Raw genomic sequence first — 15,154 nt, forward strand, 5'->3', positions numbered from 1 at the left:
TCACAGCGCCTGCTGCTGCCGCCGTCCGCTCCCTGGGGCCAGTGGGAGCCGCCTGGGGCACACAGCGCCCAGCTGTGACCGTGAGATGGGTGGGGCGAGGGGCCGTGGAGAGGTTCCCGGGTTGGAGGATTTGAGGAGTAGGAGCCACAGCTGACCTGCTTTGAAGAGTCCTGGCCTAAGCTGTCATCCTCTCCCGGCGGGGAGAGAGCTGGCAGGGAGAAGGGGGAGGGCAGCCGCCAGCCGACTGGGGTGGGGGAGGGTTGCTTTTTTTTGAGCTCTTTAGAATCTGGAAACTGCCAGGCTGTCTGTGGTGAATTGTACTTTCCGGACAGCCCTGCCACCCTCTCAAAGGTTCAGCCCAACCTGGTGCAGGGAAGAGAAGCAGGTGCGCACTGTTGGGGCGCTGCAGCAGGTAGCATGGGCCAACAGAAGTATGGCACTCTTGAAACAGAGAACCCGGCTGGAGAGGACACAGTGACAGCCCCGGTGCCTCCCCAGTCCGGGGAATCTGACTTTGAACTTTCCTCTTCCAGTTTCCCAGAGCAGTAGAAACAATCACCAGTGGCTGCTGAGCCATCCTTTGCCCCTCTGGCTAGGGCAGGCATGGAGGCAACGACGTTTTCCTGCCAGCTGCTGGGTGCCAGCGCCCTCCCAGCATGGCCACCAGGACAGAGGCAGTGCTGAAAGCAGAAGCTGTAAACAGGACAGTGGGTTCCTGGGCAACCACTTCTCATCTCCAGCTTATGGGTCTCCATCCTTAAACTGGGGTATGGGCCCTGTTGGAACCCATGCAAGCTACCCAAGGTCCTTCAGATCTTGGGGGTGGGGTGGAGTGGAGAAGAATCTAGGTCTGTAGCCACGGTCAGGACTGTGGGGGCCTTGAGGACCGTTTTTCTCACTGTCTGTCCCCTCTTGTGGTCCTTCCTCAGGCCTCTCACCTCCACTTCCACTGAATGCCTGGTGCTTTCCCATTCTCCAGCATCAAACCTTGTTTTCCAGAAGCCAGTGAGTGTTGATTTTGAAGATCTAAATACAGTACAAAAGAATTTCCCATTTGATGCAGAACAGGTGCTTTAGAAGTCATTTGACCAGAGAGGAAACAGGATGAGAGACATTTTAATGGGAAACAGTGCCTCATGTCGAGATAGTCCATAATGTCTGCTGCTGGAATTTCAGATGTCAGGTGGAAGCGGGGGTGGCTAGCTCTTTTGGGGAACAGCATCCTAAAATGATAGTAGTATGTAGAGCTGTCAGACCCATATTCATCCAAAGCGGCTCGGGTTGGTCCTGAGGGTAGGAATCTGTGGAAGTGTGCGTGTGTGTGACTGGTTAGGGGTTACAGTCAGGGTTGGACAGTTGCTGACAGTGTCCACCTGTGGGATGTGAAACAGAGAGAGCTCCTTGTTGGTACTCATTGCCATCTGCCAGGAGAGTTATGTGCCCACAAGAAAGATGTATTGTTGATTGCCCTGTTGCTTACAAAGCCAGTGCCTCTGCCTCTGGGTAGTTTCCCTCGCTGGGCCTGGGGGCAGGCGCTGGCTGCTCACTAAGCTCCTTTATTATATTTCCTGACTAGTGCTGACCAGTTCTGTAGGCACCCAAGGCTCTCTTGTTTTGTCAGAGTTAGAAAATGGAAAAGGAAAAACTTGCTCTAGGCGCTAGGCTAAGAGTGGGAATACAGTCTAGTCAGGTTGGAGAGTTTTACTCCGATCAGAGGCTGTCCTAGAGAAGGAATTGAGGAAGTCCTGGTCCCAGGAGAACATTCCATGTCCCCTCTGATAAATTGTGGTGCCCTCTCTGTGTTTGGTGATCGGTGGGCCTCTGCTGCTGTCATTGACCAGAAAGCCAAATTAGGTGATGAATAGGCAACAAGCTAATTAGCATTGCTAGCAGCACTCCTGGAAAACAGCGCAGGGCTCCAGTCCTCACGTTTGAGGCTTCTTTTGGCCACTGTTAGCCCCAGGGTTCCACCAAGAGCTTTAGAAAATGGCATTATGTAGCCTCCATGTGGCCACCATTAACAATGCGTCTATTTCTTTACTGGCAAGTATTAATTATTCACTTTAGTCGATGATGGATGAAACCAGACATCAGTCACCTCACTGGAGCCTTTGTAAAAGGCCTTTGGTCTTGTCATTTTGAGGAGCAAAGCCAAGACTGTGGTCCAAAGGATGGTCCTGCCTTGGTTGTGGGAGCCGGTGGTGCGTGCTGCTGCCTTCTAGGCGCAGAATGGGAGGCCAGCTGTGGCGGAGGAGGGACCAGGACGTCTCAGATGCTCTCGTTAGGAGGGATGCATGAGAGCGCTGAGCAGAGTGCTTAGCACATAATAACTACTGTTTCTAGTTATATCTGTATTGTGGTGATGCATTATTTACGTAATTATTAAACATTTGGCTCATGTACACAGTGGACCTACAGCTCTTGTGAAGCTCTCTACCTGCAGAGCTTTCCTGGATTCTGCTTTTTAGAAGGGAGTTGGTCTCCGGTTAAATTCAGTACCTGCTAAAGGTACTCAAATGACTGATAAGACGTGGTGTCAGGAGGGCTTCGGTGGGAAGGGCTCCTTAGTAGCATAAGAAGGTGGGTAGAACTTGAGTAGGCAGGGAGAAGGGAGGGAAATAAGTGAGCAGAAGCCCGGAGGTATTGCTCGCATTTCAACACACAGTTCAGGAAGGACCTCTTCCTCTGTGTGTATTTAGCATTTTGCAACCAACCAAAAATGTCAAGGGCATGCTCTGCCTTGCTTCTGGGACAGGCAAAGCAATTTACTAGGACATCCTGACTTGCTTTGGACCTTCAAGCCACCACCACCATTCTGTCTTTAAAAATGGAACAATGGAAAGTAGTCTGCCCAACTGGTTACCTGCCTGTCACCACAGGAGCCCTGGGATGAGATAATGCCTATAAATCCCAGTCTGAGAAGACGTTATGGGAATAGGAAGAGAAGGAGGTCCCCAAGTGTGTGGGATGGACATCCTCCATTCCTAAGGGAACACTTTATTAATGATGTACTATGTGTTGATTTAAGAAGATGAATCTGTGGCATCTGTCTACTACCCTCAAGCCAACTCAGAACTGAAAGGCACTTTGTGATTCACAGATTCTGTAAGGCCCCTGATGGCTTTGCTGTACAAAGACACTTCAGAATTCAGGCAGTGGGTGTGGGATGCCTCCGAGGAGGTGGAGAGTGTGGATATTGGCCTTCTCGCCACGGCCATTATGTTGAGCGCTGTGTGCTTCCGAGGACATCCCTTAGGCCTTGCCACTTGAGTCCTGGCAACAGAGAAGAAAATGGATTGAGTGCGAATCTTGAAAGAAATTGTGAGAAGGCAGAGCTTGAACTCTGGCAGAGTACCTTGCAGAGATTCTTCTGCTTGTGTGACCTTACGTAGCCTCACAGTGACTCTGACTGAAGCAGGGCAGCCGGAGAGGAAAGCAAGCACATCCAGGGGCCTGAGTCAGACCCACGGCTGACTTCACCATAGGCTTCTTCTTGGGGTGTTTGCAGCATCGTCAGATTATCGTTCAGCAGCGGTTCTCAGACTTTAATCTCCAGGTGGAGCAGAGTGGAGTGTAGTTTGTCCACATTATATAATATCTGTTTTCAAGTGTAGTGTAGGGAGTGAGGTCCTCCATGAAAAGTAAAGGTGCTGTGCTGGTTAGGGAACTTCAGGAGACTTCTGAAGTTTGAAGCAGCTGCCCCTGTGGGTGGAATAAGAAATCATCTGGGGATGAATGAGAGAATTGTCTGACTTCACGGAAGGCCCAGTGAAATCAAAGAGACTTTGCAGGGCTGAAGCTCACTGAGGATGTTCAATAACTCAGTGTTAAAGGAAGGGACACCTGAGAACCGTTTTCAGTTTGTGCTTTTAAAATGTGACGCTTTAATCAAAACTAGATTGAGATCCCATCTCACCCCAGACAGAATGGCTGTCATCAGGAGGACACAAAAGCAATGAATGCTGGTGAGGAGGTGGGGAACCCTCCTGCACTGCTGGTGGGAACTTAAATTAGTCAACCACTGTGGAAATCAGTTTGGAGGTTCCTCAAAAAACTAAAACCAGAGCTACCATATGAATCAGCTGTACCACTCTTGTGTACTCCCAACACAGTTAAAGTCAGCATACTATAGGGATACTTGTATATCCATGTTACCTGCAGCACAGTTCAACAGTAGCCAAGATACGGAACCAGCCTAGGTGTCCATCAGTGATGAATAAATAAAGAAAATGTGGTAGAGATAAGCAACGGGATATTACTCCGCCATAAAGAAGAATGAAATTGTATCATTTTTGGGAAAATGAATGGATCTGAGACCATGTTGAGTGAAATAAATCAGACTCATAAAGACAAATATCACTTGTTCTCCCTAATACGTGATGTTACGGCTTCTATGTAGATGTCCCCCAAAGCCTCATGAGGTCAGAAGGGCTTTTTAGAGGTGGCTGGGTCTAGAGTGTGTAACCCCAGGATTAAGGACGCATTGTTAGGATTGATTACTGGTGTGATGCTGGGATTAAGGTTGCCCCACCCTGGGTGTGAGTGCTACCCATCCTGAGGGTGGGCAGCCTGGTTAGGATAATAGGGACAGAAAGAGGGGCCCTGCTTGTCACTTGCTGCTTTGCTTCTTTACTACTTTGCTGCCTTCTGCCCACGATGGACTGTTTCTCTGTGATGCCCCTCCCCGCGCCACCCTGCCTTGGAGCCAGGCGAATATGAACTGAATCCTCTACAAACTGGGCCAAATTAAACCTTTCCTCTTTTAACTTTGGGTCTTAGGTATTTCGCCTCACCAACAAGAAAAGTGATACACTGGATTCTAAAAAGATGGCAAGAAAGTAGAAGGGAGACTTATTAGACAAGAGGGAAGAAATAAGAGGGAGGGGGAAAGGCTGTAAGGGCAGGTAATAGGGGAACACATATGAGAAAATTATACACATTGAAACCCCCCAAATGTGAAACTAGCAGCGGAGGGATGTAAAAGAGGGTGACGGGGTAAAAATGATCAGAGTATGTTACGGGCGTGTATGAATATGCTTAAAGGAAACCCATTAACCTGTATAACCAATAAAAACAGAGTGAAAAAATAGATAAAACCTTTTTCTGTAATTTTTTAAAGACTTCTTTAGGTGAGACAAGAACTCAAAAGTATGAGTCAGCCTTTAATCTCAAAATCTGTTGTACATCTGTGTGTGAAAGAAATTAGGATCTACTTTTATGGTTGAAGATGAAAATTGTAGGATGATAGAGTTTTAAAGAAGTCCTTTTAGGTTCTTAGAGAAATAAAGTTAATGTAGGTATGATACCTTGGAAGATTACGTTGTATTAAATTTGTAACTTTTTTAAACCAAAAGGCATATATTTTGGTCATTGCTTCATGCACTCAACAGATGAGTCACGAAGTGTTAATTAAGCATTTAATGCCTACTTTGTGCCCAGCTCTTCTCGTTGGTGTACATCCAATCCAGAAAAGATGACTGTCCCTAGCATTCCTCATGATCTCAGGAATTGGCAGAAGTTAAGGCAGTTTGTAATGCAGTAAGGAATTATGAACTCTGTACTGGGATTGCTATGGAGACCCAGAGAAATGAAAGTTATGGTGGGGTTTGGCAGGCCAGACCTCTGTGGGGGATGCTAATCTTGACCTCAGCCTTGACAGGTAGATGGGATTTAAGTCAGGGGACAGTGTACATCGGTGATGGTGACCCTTTCAGTGATAAACAGCCGTCTGTGCACGAAGGCCATAGGTTTGCCACCACTGACCTGCAAGGTCGTGGCGAAAGTCTGAGCAAAGGCATAAAGCTCGGATGACTTTGGACAGATTCATGGCAGCACCCTGTACACCTTGGCCGCAGTGGATGGCCTGTGCTGGGCAAGTACGGTTTTGAGGGAAACTGCGGATAGAATGTCCCTACTGTGTTCATAATGATTTGCTTTAGAGTTGGGCCCTGACAGACTCAGTTCAGTGATTTGTAATTGGTTGCTTTTATTTTTCCTTTTCCTCCACTTTTGAAAGTATCCATGATGGACAATACTGCCATAGTCACTACCACACATCTTGCAACCAGTCCCTCCCCTGCGCTCATTTTCTCCCTTTCAGCAGCAGAGATAGATATGTAAGCAGTATTATTATACAGATGCTTTGAACCCTTTCCTCACATACTTAAGCTGTTGGTACAGGTTACAGCCTTCACGACTCATTTTAATATGGGTGAGGATCGCTACCAGGCCAACCTCTGTATTTTACACACAAGGAAATCTGCCCGTTGTAATGAAAGTGTGATTTTAGAGCTCATGTCAGTCTTTAGACTGAGCCGTGTTCGTGTGTTGTGTGTTCACATGTGCACATGTTGCATGTTTGCCGGGCCCTGCTGTGGTTTCACAGTGCTGAAGCTCACGTCTGCCCGCTCTGGTCTGGTGGCTCTACCTCAGGGCTCACTGTTTCCACAGCAGATGCAGTGTCTTCCCTTTCTGAGTGATAGCAGGTGCCCTGCGAGGCAGCTCCTGCCCCTGGATACATTGACACTGGCGTTCCTCCTGTGGAACTGGTGTTCCTGCCGTGGCTTCCAGTGGAGTAAATCAGCAAGCTGCCTTAGGTGCCTTAACCTCCCTTCCCAAGAGGACTGGGTTGGGGGTGGGGGTGGCCCCGAGCCACTGGTATCTGCCATGTTCCGTTATCACCGGAAACACTTCCTCAACCCTGACAACACAGGAAGCAGCTGAGAAAAACGCCGAGCCCAAGATCTTTTTCTCTGCCTCCTCCTCAAAAACAAGAAGGGTAGGGCCACAGATGCTTTAGTCAAGGCTGACTGGAGCTGCTTTGCTTGGACTCAGGTCCTTCCCAGTGAAAAAGGCCGCGCTTAAACAGCAGGCTGCCCTGTCAATCCATGCTGTATACTGGCCAGATGTCTGAGTGGCTAGCAGGGAGGGAGGCTTCAGGTTGTCATACAGTAAACTCTAAAATGTTGATCAAAGCGAGACACAAATACGCCTTTAAAAAATTCAATAGCACTGAAATTCTCCTAATGAAAGGTCCAGAACTCACCTTTCCCTGGGGCTGCTGCCCTTCACTGACCACTGCTGTCCAGTAGTGGCCCCCACATCTCTAATGCTAGACTCCCAAGGCTGCTCCTTGACTTACATGCCCAGCACAGTGTCTGTTCACTTCCTGCTCTGATGAAGGAAGATTCAGCTTTCTTATACCACTCCCTTCCCTGGCCTCTACGTCCCAATTTAGCAGGAGCTCTGTTTTATCAAAATCACATTTAAAGCATCTGTAGCGTTAAAATGTGTAAGCAGTGATAAGAAGAAAACCAGGTAATGCTCTTTGATTGTATTTCTTTTCCTGTATGATTTTCATTTTTTTGCAAAGTTGGAATAATTAATTATTATTATTATTATTATTATTATTTTGCTCAATTTCTTTCTCTTTCCTTAAAAAATATTCTGTTCCTCTAAAGCTCTGTTGAGTCAATGACTGACTTGAGTGCTCTTCCCAGAAGGTTGTAGTGTTGCCCCCTAGCAGCAGGGAGACTTTGTACCAATCCTTCTCTGGGGCTCAGTTTCTTCATGAGTGGGAGGAGACCTAAGAGAAGTGGACTCCTTTGCTTATTCTGAACGTCTGAGCCCATCACCCCGCCCACCCCAGAGGCTTTTTTTCACTAGAAGAGGGATTCCTCCGGGGTGGGGCAGCTGCAGAGCCCAAGACCTGGTAGAGAGGCAAAACAGTTAGGAGGCAAGGACTGAAGCAGCCTCCTTAGGGGCTTTGCCTGGGGCAGTGTGAATTTGTCTCTGCTGCTCTGCCCTTGGTTTTGCTCAGGACAGCCCCTGATCACGGGCAGCCTTGTGGTCCCCAAAGTTTCCCCATCTCCAGCTCTCTTTGTGCCCTTCCTACTCATGTTGTATGCAAAGTTTCCCAGAAATCTAACTTTTCTTGTGAGCAGCTTTATTTTATAATTTGCCCTTTAAAACCATATGATTTAGTGATTCTTTAGTGTATTCATGCATTTGGGACAGCCAGAAATCACACTTTTAGAACATTGTCACCCAGAAAGAAATCCTGTGGCCTGTTAGCATCAGTTTCCTTCCAGCCCTAGGCAATCGCTCATGTACTTTGTGTCTCCATTGATTTTCCTGGGACATGTCATGTGAATGGATTCTTACACTGTGGAGTCATCTGGGATGGCTTCTTTATTTAGCATAATGTTTTCAAGGTTCGTGCATGTACTCAGGGTTGTAGCATATATTGTATCTGCATTGAAAGCCCCCCCCCCACATAGAACCCAGGGCTTTTCAATGAGCTACATCTCCAGGCTGTTTACATTTTTATTTTGAGTCAGAGTCTCACTGAGAGTTACTCAGTTGCCCAGGCTAGGCTCAAACTTGTGATCCTCCTGCCTCAGCCTCCACGAGTGCTGGCATTACAGGTTTGTACAAACAGGGCTGGCTTGAAAGTCCTTTTATAGCTGAATAATCTATCGAATGATCACACCGTGGTTCCCTTATTAGGTGATGGGCATGTGGAATGTGTGCACCTTTTGAGTATTATCTGTAGTTCTTCTATAAACGTTAGTGTGCAAGTTTTTGTGTGGACGAATGTTTTTTATTTTTCTGGGAATATACCTAGGAGTAGAATTACTGGTTCATATGGAACTCTTTTGTTTAAAAGTTTTTGAAGAGCTGCCGAAATGTTCAAGTTGCTGTGCCACTTTATAGTCCCACCTGCAGTGATGGTTCTGGTTTCTCCAATCCTCCCCAATGCTTCTTGTTCTGTCCTCTCTATTAGAGCCCTCCTAGTGGATGGGAAGTGGTGTCACTGTGAATTTGATTGCGTTTCCTTCATGACTGAGGATTTTGAGTGCATTTCCCTGATCTTTTTTTTAATGTGTATTGGATATTTGTGTATTTTCTTTGAATAAAAACCTTTTGAGACACTTTGAACATTTAAAAATTGAGTTGTCTTTTCTTTTTTTTAATTTTAATGATTTTTTTTATATATTCCATACACTCAGCGGATACATGATTTCCAGTAACTCCTTTCATAATATGGATCATCTTTCACTTTTCAAATGGTGTCCTTTGAAATATGAAACTTTGTAATTTTGATGGTTTGTTTTGTTTCATTGCTTGTTTATCTGATGTCATTCCATAATTCGGGGTCATAAAAACTTTCACTGTTTTCTTCTAAGAGCTTTGTAGTAGTATTAGCTGTAAACATTACATTTAGATTTGAGGTTCATTGTGGGTTGACATGTAACATGATGTGAGGTAGGGGATCACTTCATTTGCTTTGGATATCCAGTTGTCTCAGCACCACTTGCTGAAGTATTTTTTTTCCACGGACTTATCTTGGTACTTTTTTGGTCAAAAATAAGGTGAACATGATGTTGAGAGTTTATTTCTTGATTCTTCCATTCTGTTGATCTGTAGGTCCATGCTTATTCCAGTACCATACTGTTTTGATTATTGTAGCTTTGTAGTAAGTTTTGAAATCAGGAAATATAATAATTTGTTTTCTTTTCTTTTTTCTTTCTTTCTTTTTTTCTTTTCTTTTTTTTTTTTTTTTTTTTTTTTTTTTTTTTTTTTTTTTTGGTGCCAGGGATTGAACTTGGGCCCTTGTGCTTGCGAGGCAGGCAATGCAACCTCTGAGCAAAATCCCCAGACCTAAATTGTTTTCATTTTTCCCAGATTATTTTTGCTGTCCTGGGCAGGTCCTGTGAATTTTCATGTGAATTTTAGGATCAGTTTGTCAGTTTTTGCATAGAAGCCAGTTGATATTTTGATAGAGATTGTGTTGAGTCTAGATCATTTTTGGGAATGTTACAGTCTTAACGGTATTAAGCCTTCTGATCTATAAACATAGGATATCTTTTCATTTTTTTAGGTCTTGAATGTATTGGCAGTGTTTTACAGATTTTAGAGTACATGTGTTATGTGGTTAAATTTATTCCTGAGTATTATATCAATTTTAATATTATTGTAGATAGAACTGTTTTCCTGTTTTCATTTTCTGATTGATAGTGTGTAGAGATAAAATTGATTTTTTTGTGAATTTTATTGCAGTTTAGAAAACGAAAGGAAATGGATTAACTTAATTTGAATTATGTATCTTTTTAACCCAAAACATCTATAAGTGTTATTTCAACATGCAATCATTATAAAAAGTATGAGTGAGAAATTTTGTCATCTTTCCCCTATGCTAAGTTCTTAATATGTGGCATTCATGAGACACTGTATCCTGTAACTTTGTTAAACTTGTTTATTTATTTTAAGTTCAATGGATTTTTAAGTAATTTTCAACATAGAAGATTATGTTGCCTGCAAGTAGGGTTTTTTAAGTCTTCCTTTCTACTCTGGATGCCTTTAATTTAGTTTTCTTAGCTAAATACTCTACCTAGAATCTCCAGTAAAATTTTGAATAGAAATGCTAGTGCAGAATTCCTTATCCTGCTCTTAATATTAATAGGAAAACATTCGTTTTTTTTCACTATTAAGTCTGATGTTCACTAAGGGTTTTTTTGTAACTACTTTTGTAAGATTGAAGAAGTTCACCTTGTTTTTTGAGTGGTTTTGTCATGGAGGGTGAAATTTTTTTTCACCCACTGAACAGATCTTTATTGAGTCACAAATACATTCTCTGCATAGAAACTGGGTACGATTAGACACACCTACCGATGAGATAACAGTTTAGAGCAGGAGAGAAAACATGGTCAATCACTTAATAAAATGTTGTAGATCTTACAAAGGAAGGAACATAGTAGGGTTGGTAAGGACCAACGGAGGAAGAGAATAGATTTTAAGTAGGGCTTGGGAAAGACTTTTCAAGGAGTAATTATTTCCTTAGGTTTCTTCCCACACAGGTCACTCGGGGAAGATATGAAGCTTTTGTCTAGGGTCTCACTATTTACTACGGATTAAGACACAGATATCTTCAGGGGGTAACATCCTTCTACCTACCATAGTGTCAGACACAGTCACCCCTCCATGTCTATAGGTTCTCTTCTCCTTGGATCCAGCCAGCCTCTGATGAAGATATTTGGAAAAAATTCCAGAAAAAGAAGTCAAATGCTTTTGATTTATTTGTATATTTGTATGTCTGTGTTTCTTTGTTGCACACACACACTCACACACACGTATGTGGAATGTGCATACAAGCAGGTATGTATTTCCTCTGGCTGGAGAGCCACATAGACTAGGAAGATTTTCCCGGCCCCTTGATGTTTATGAATCCCAAAAGTGAGTCTTTCTAGCTCATTTGAGTCTTGTTCTTGAAGAAGGAAAGGGCAGCTAGCCAAACTGGAAAAAAAAAATGCTTGGCATTTTTCAAGAGTATAAAAGCTAACATGGTCTAGAAGAGAATATAGATCAAGAAGTCAGGATTTCCTATTTCAGCCCTACCTGTGCTAGGAGCTAACTGTGTGACCTTGAGTAAAAGAATTTATTTCTCAGGAACACTATCCTTGGAAAAGCAGCAAAAATAACATTCGCCATCCCAAATGTGCAGGATGGTTGCGGTGGAGTAAATCGGTGTGAAAGATCCATAGAATGACACTTCAGTGGTAATAATGCCTTCCTTTTTTGTAGAATTGTGGCAATGTTTAATATATTCTTTTAAAAACAAGCCACGGGCTAGCTAATGTTAAAACAAACTGCAGGAGGCGACCACTGACGTCCTGCTCCAGATCCCATCAGGTCAGACCAAACCAGAAGGAGTCACTCAGGCTGAGCGCCACATGATCAAGCTGAAACTTTATGGAAACAGAGAGACCCCCAAACTGGCCTGTTTTCCAAAAATGGAAGATTCTAGTATATCTGAGTCAGTATAATAAATTAGTCTAGTTCTTAATATGTGGCATTCATGAGACACTGTATCCTGTAACTTTGTTAAACTTGTTTATTTATTTTAAGTTCAATGGATTTTTAAGTAATTTTCAACATAGAAGATTATGTTGCCTGCAAGTAGGGTTTTTTAAGTCTTCCTTTCTACTCTGGATGCCTTTAATTTAGTTTTCTTAGCTAAATACTCTACCTAGAATCTCCAGTAAAATTTTGAATAGAAATGCTAGTGCAGAATTCCTTATCCTGCTCTTAATATTAATAGGAAAACATTCGTTTTTTTTCACTATTAAGTCTGATGTTCACTAAGGGTTTTTTTGTAACTACTTTTGTAAGATTGAAGAAGTTCACCTTGTTTTTTGAGTGGTTTTGTCATGGAGGGTGAAATTTTTTTTCACCCACTGAACAGATCTTTATTGAGTCACAAATACATTCTCTGCATAGAAACTGGGTACGATTAGACACACCTACCGATGAGATAACAGTTTAGAGCAGGAGAGAAAACATGGTCAATCACTTAATAAAATGTTGTAGATCTTACAAAGGAAGGAACATAGTAGGGTTGGTAAGGACCAACGGAGGAAGAGAATAGATTTTAAGTAGGGCTTGGGAAAGACTTTTCAAGGAGTAATTATTTCCTTAGGTTTCTTCCCACACAGGTCACTCGGGGAAGATATGAAGCTTTTGTCTAGGGTCTCACTATTTACTACGGATTAAGACACAGATATCTTCAGGGGGTAACATCCTTCTACCTACCATAGTGTCAGACACAGTCACCCCTCCATGTCTATAGGTTCTCTTCTCCTTGGATCCAGCCAGCCTCTGATGAAGATATTTGGAAAAAATTCCAGAAAAAGAAGTCAAATGCTTTTGATTTATTTGTATATTTGTATGTCTGTGTTTCTTTGTTGCACACACACACTCACACACACGTATGTGGAATGTGCATACAAGCAGGTATGTATTTCCTCTGGCTGGAGAGCCACATAGACTAGGAAGATTTTCCCGGCCCCTTGATGTTTATGAATCCCAAAAGTGAGTCTTTCTAGCTCATTTGAGTCTTGTTCTTGAAGAAGGAAAGGGCAGCTAGCCAAACTGGAAAAAAAAAATGCTTGGCATTTTTCAAGAGTATAAAAGCTAACATGGTCTAGAAGAGAATATAGATCAAGAAGTCAGGATTTCCTATTTCAGCCCTACCTGTGCTAGGAGCTAACTGTGTGACCTTGAGTAAAAGAATTTATTTCTCAGGAACACTATCCTTGGAAAAGCAGCAAAAATAACATTCGCCATCCCAAATGTGCAGGATGGTTGCGGTGGAGTAAATCGGTGTGAAAGATCCATAGAATGACACTTCAGTGGTAATAATGCCTTCCTTTTTTGTAGAATTGTGGCAATGTTTAATATATTCTTTTAAAAACAAGCCACGGGCTAGCTAATGTTAAAACAAACTGCAGGAGGCGACCACTGACGTCCTGCTCCAGATCCCATCAGGTCAGACCAAACCAGAAGGAGTCACTCAGGCTGAGCGCCACATGATCAAGCTGAAACTTTATGGAAACAGAGAGACCCCCAAACTGGCCTGTTTTCCAAAAATGGAAGATTCTAGTATATCTGAGTCAGTATAATAAATTAGTCCTTTCTGTTTTAACTCTTGAGAAAACTGGAAGTAACCTGATCCTGTCAGTTTTACCTATTGCTGCTCTGTTGTTTCCCACCTTACCAAACCCACTGTCCTGTTCTAGCGAGGGGTGAACTCTCATTCTGTCTTGGAAATTGGAGGCTGCTGACAAACACCTGAATTCATCATGCTTTTCTCTTTTGATACGAACATTTCCTGTGTGCTTTCTCTGGTGCTGGCTACTGTTTTAAATAATCTACATGCTGTGAAGTTATATAACCATCATAGTGAATCACTCATAAGTTATCACCCTTTTACAAACAGGAAAGCTGAGGCTCAGAAAGTTTAAATGATGGGCTCATGGTTAGACAGCTTGTGAGTAGCAGCCAAAAGATTCTGATCCAGAACTTAGCCTTACCTACCATTCTAGCGTAGTACTCGTCTTCCACAAAAATATCTTCCCTTTTCTTTTTCCTTCTAGAAAGTCCCAAAGAAAATGACAGTGCGGATCTTCTGCCTGTGGGTAGCAGCATTTTAGTTGTGGTGTTGGAACCTGCATTTTCCAAAGCCATTTGTGGGATCTGCCCCCCCCCCTTGCTTGGGTCTGTGCCTCATCTTAGCCTCAAAAGGGTGAAAGTTCCTTTCTCAAGCAAAATATCCCCGAGTCCATTGAAATCAGGCCCTGATTTAGAAATGCTCAATTCAAATCGGCTGTGAATACCCACTGAGAGATTGCAGCTGCTCTTGGTAAATGATGCTCCTGGAACACTGTTAATTTAAAAATATTCAATTTCTCTTCCAAAAATGACAAAACGGCCACATGTTTGCAAACTGAACATAAAGAATTATTCTCATTCAGAAGATTGCACAACTGGCATGTCACCTGGGCTAGAAAAGAAGGACTTACTTCAAATATACCCCTGTTCAAATTTCTAGGATATCTTTTCCTGTCTGATTTGATCGGATTTGGAGTAACTTATCTCACTTTCTGCTCCCCAAGGCAGTGAATGAGCTACAAACACACACCCATCCCAGAGAGAAGCTGTGTTTATAGGGAGAAAAGCGTTTGCCTTACATAAACCAAGGATCTCGACTGGTTTTGTAGGTTACTTCTTGATTCTCTTCAAGGGATATACAGCCGTCCGATTATTTCATTTTAATTAACTAAATTTTTTGGATACCGGGGATCGAACTCTGGTCCTTGTACTTGCGAGGCAGGTGCCAGAACCACTGAGCTAAATCCCTATCCCAGGTCCTATTATTTTAAAGTGGAAAACCTGAGAAAGAAAAAAAATACTTTGATAGAGAAAAGCATCCCCTCTTCTATTTTGTTTTTCCCAGTGATATTTACCTTGTTTAGGAGAGGTAAGCCATTGCTTTTTTCCTTTTTGTTTACCAATTTTCAACATAAAAGTTGATTTACAGTCATTGTCCAACAATAACAAAATATGTAATAAAGGCCTCGTTTTTGTTAGGCACCTGAAGATCTCATGCATGTGGACATACTTGCTATTGTTCTGGTCTATGTTACGTGAATTGATGCCCATCTTGCTGTCTCTTTGGCCTGCGGAGGCTGCTTCAGATTGATTCCTGGGTTTCTCAGATACAACACCTGAAGCCTCAGATAATTTCCTTGCTTTCTAGTACGGCAAGATGCTTTTGCCTTTCTTAATTTTTTTTTTTTTTTTTTTTTTTTTTTTT

The 15,154-nt window shown here is 43.0% G+C and overlaps 2 protein-coding genes across 3 annotated transcripts in view; one reads left to right on the forward strand and one right to left on the reverse strand.

Annotated features, from left to right (window-relative positions):
- Positions 1 to 577, reverse strand: part of LOC104861014 — a 4,571-nt gene extending 3,994 nt beyond the window's left edge. The window contains 2 exon segments of the mRNA XM_010622327.2: positions 5 to 208; positions 364 to 577. Of these exon segments, the coding sequence (XP_010620629.1) occupies positions 5 to 208; positions 364 to 577 (418 nt within the window).
- A 408-nt stretch (positions 578 to 985) lies between these two features.
- Positions 986 to 15,154, forward strand: part of Cyfip2 (cytoplasmic FMR1 interacting protein 2) — a 122,139-nt gene continuing 107,970 nt past the window's right edge. For both annotated transcript variants that reach the window (XM_033761601.1, XM_019207259.2), the window contains exon 1: positions 986 to 1,005. In XM_033761601.1, coding sequence (XP_033617492.1) covers position 1,005 — 1 coding nt within the window. In that variant the 5' untranslated portion in view covers positions 986 to 1,004. The remainder of the gene's footprint in view (positions 1,006 to 15,154) is intronic.

The sequence above is a fragment of the Fukomys damarensis genome, unplaced genomic scaffold, assembly GCF_012274545.1.
Source record: "Fukomys damarensis isolate Sample0158 unplaced genomic scaffold, DMR_v1.0_HiC HiC_scaffold_9, whole genome shotgun sequence".
NCBI lineage: Eukaryota > Metazoa > Chordata > Mammalia > Rodentia > Bathyergidae > Fukomys > Fukomys damarensis.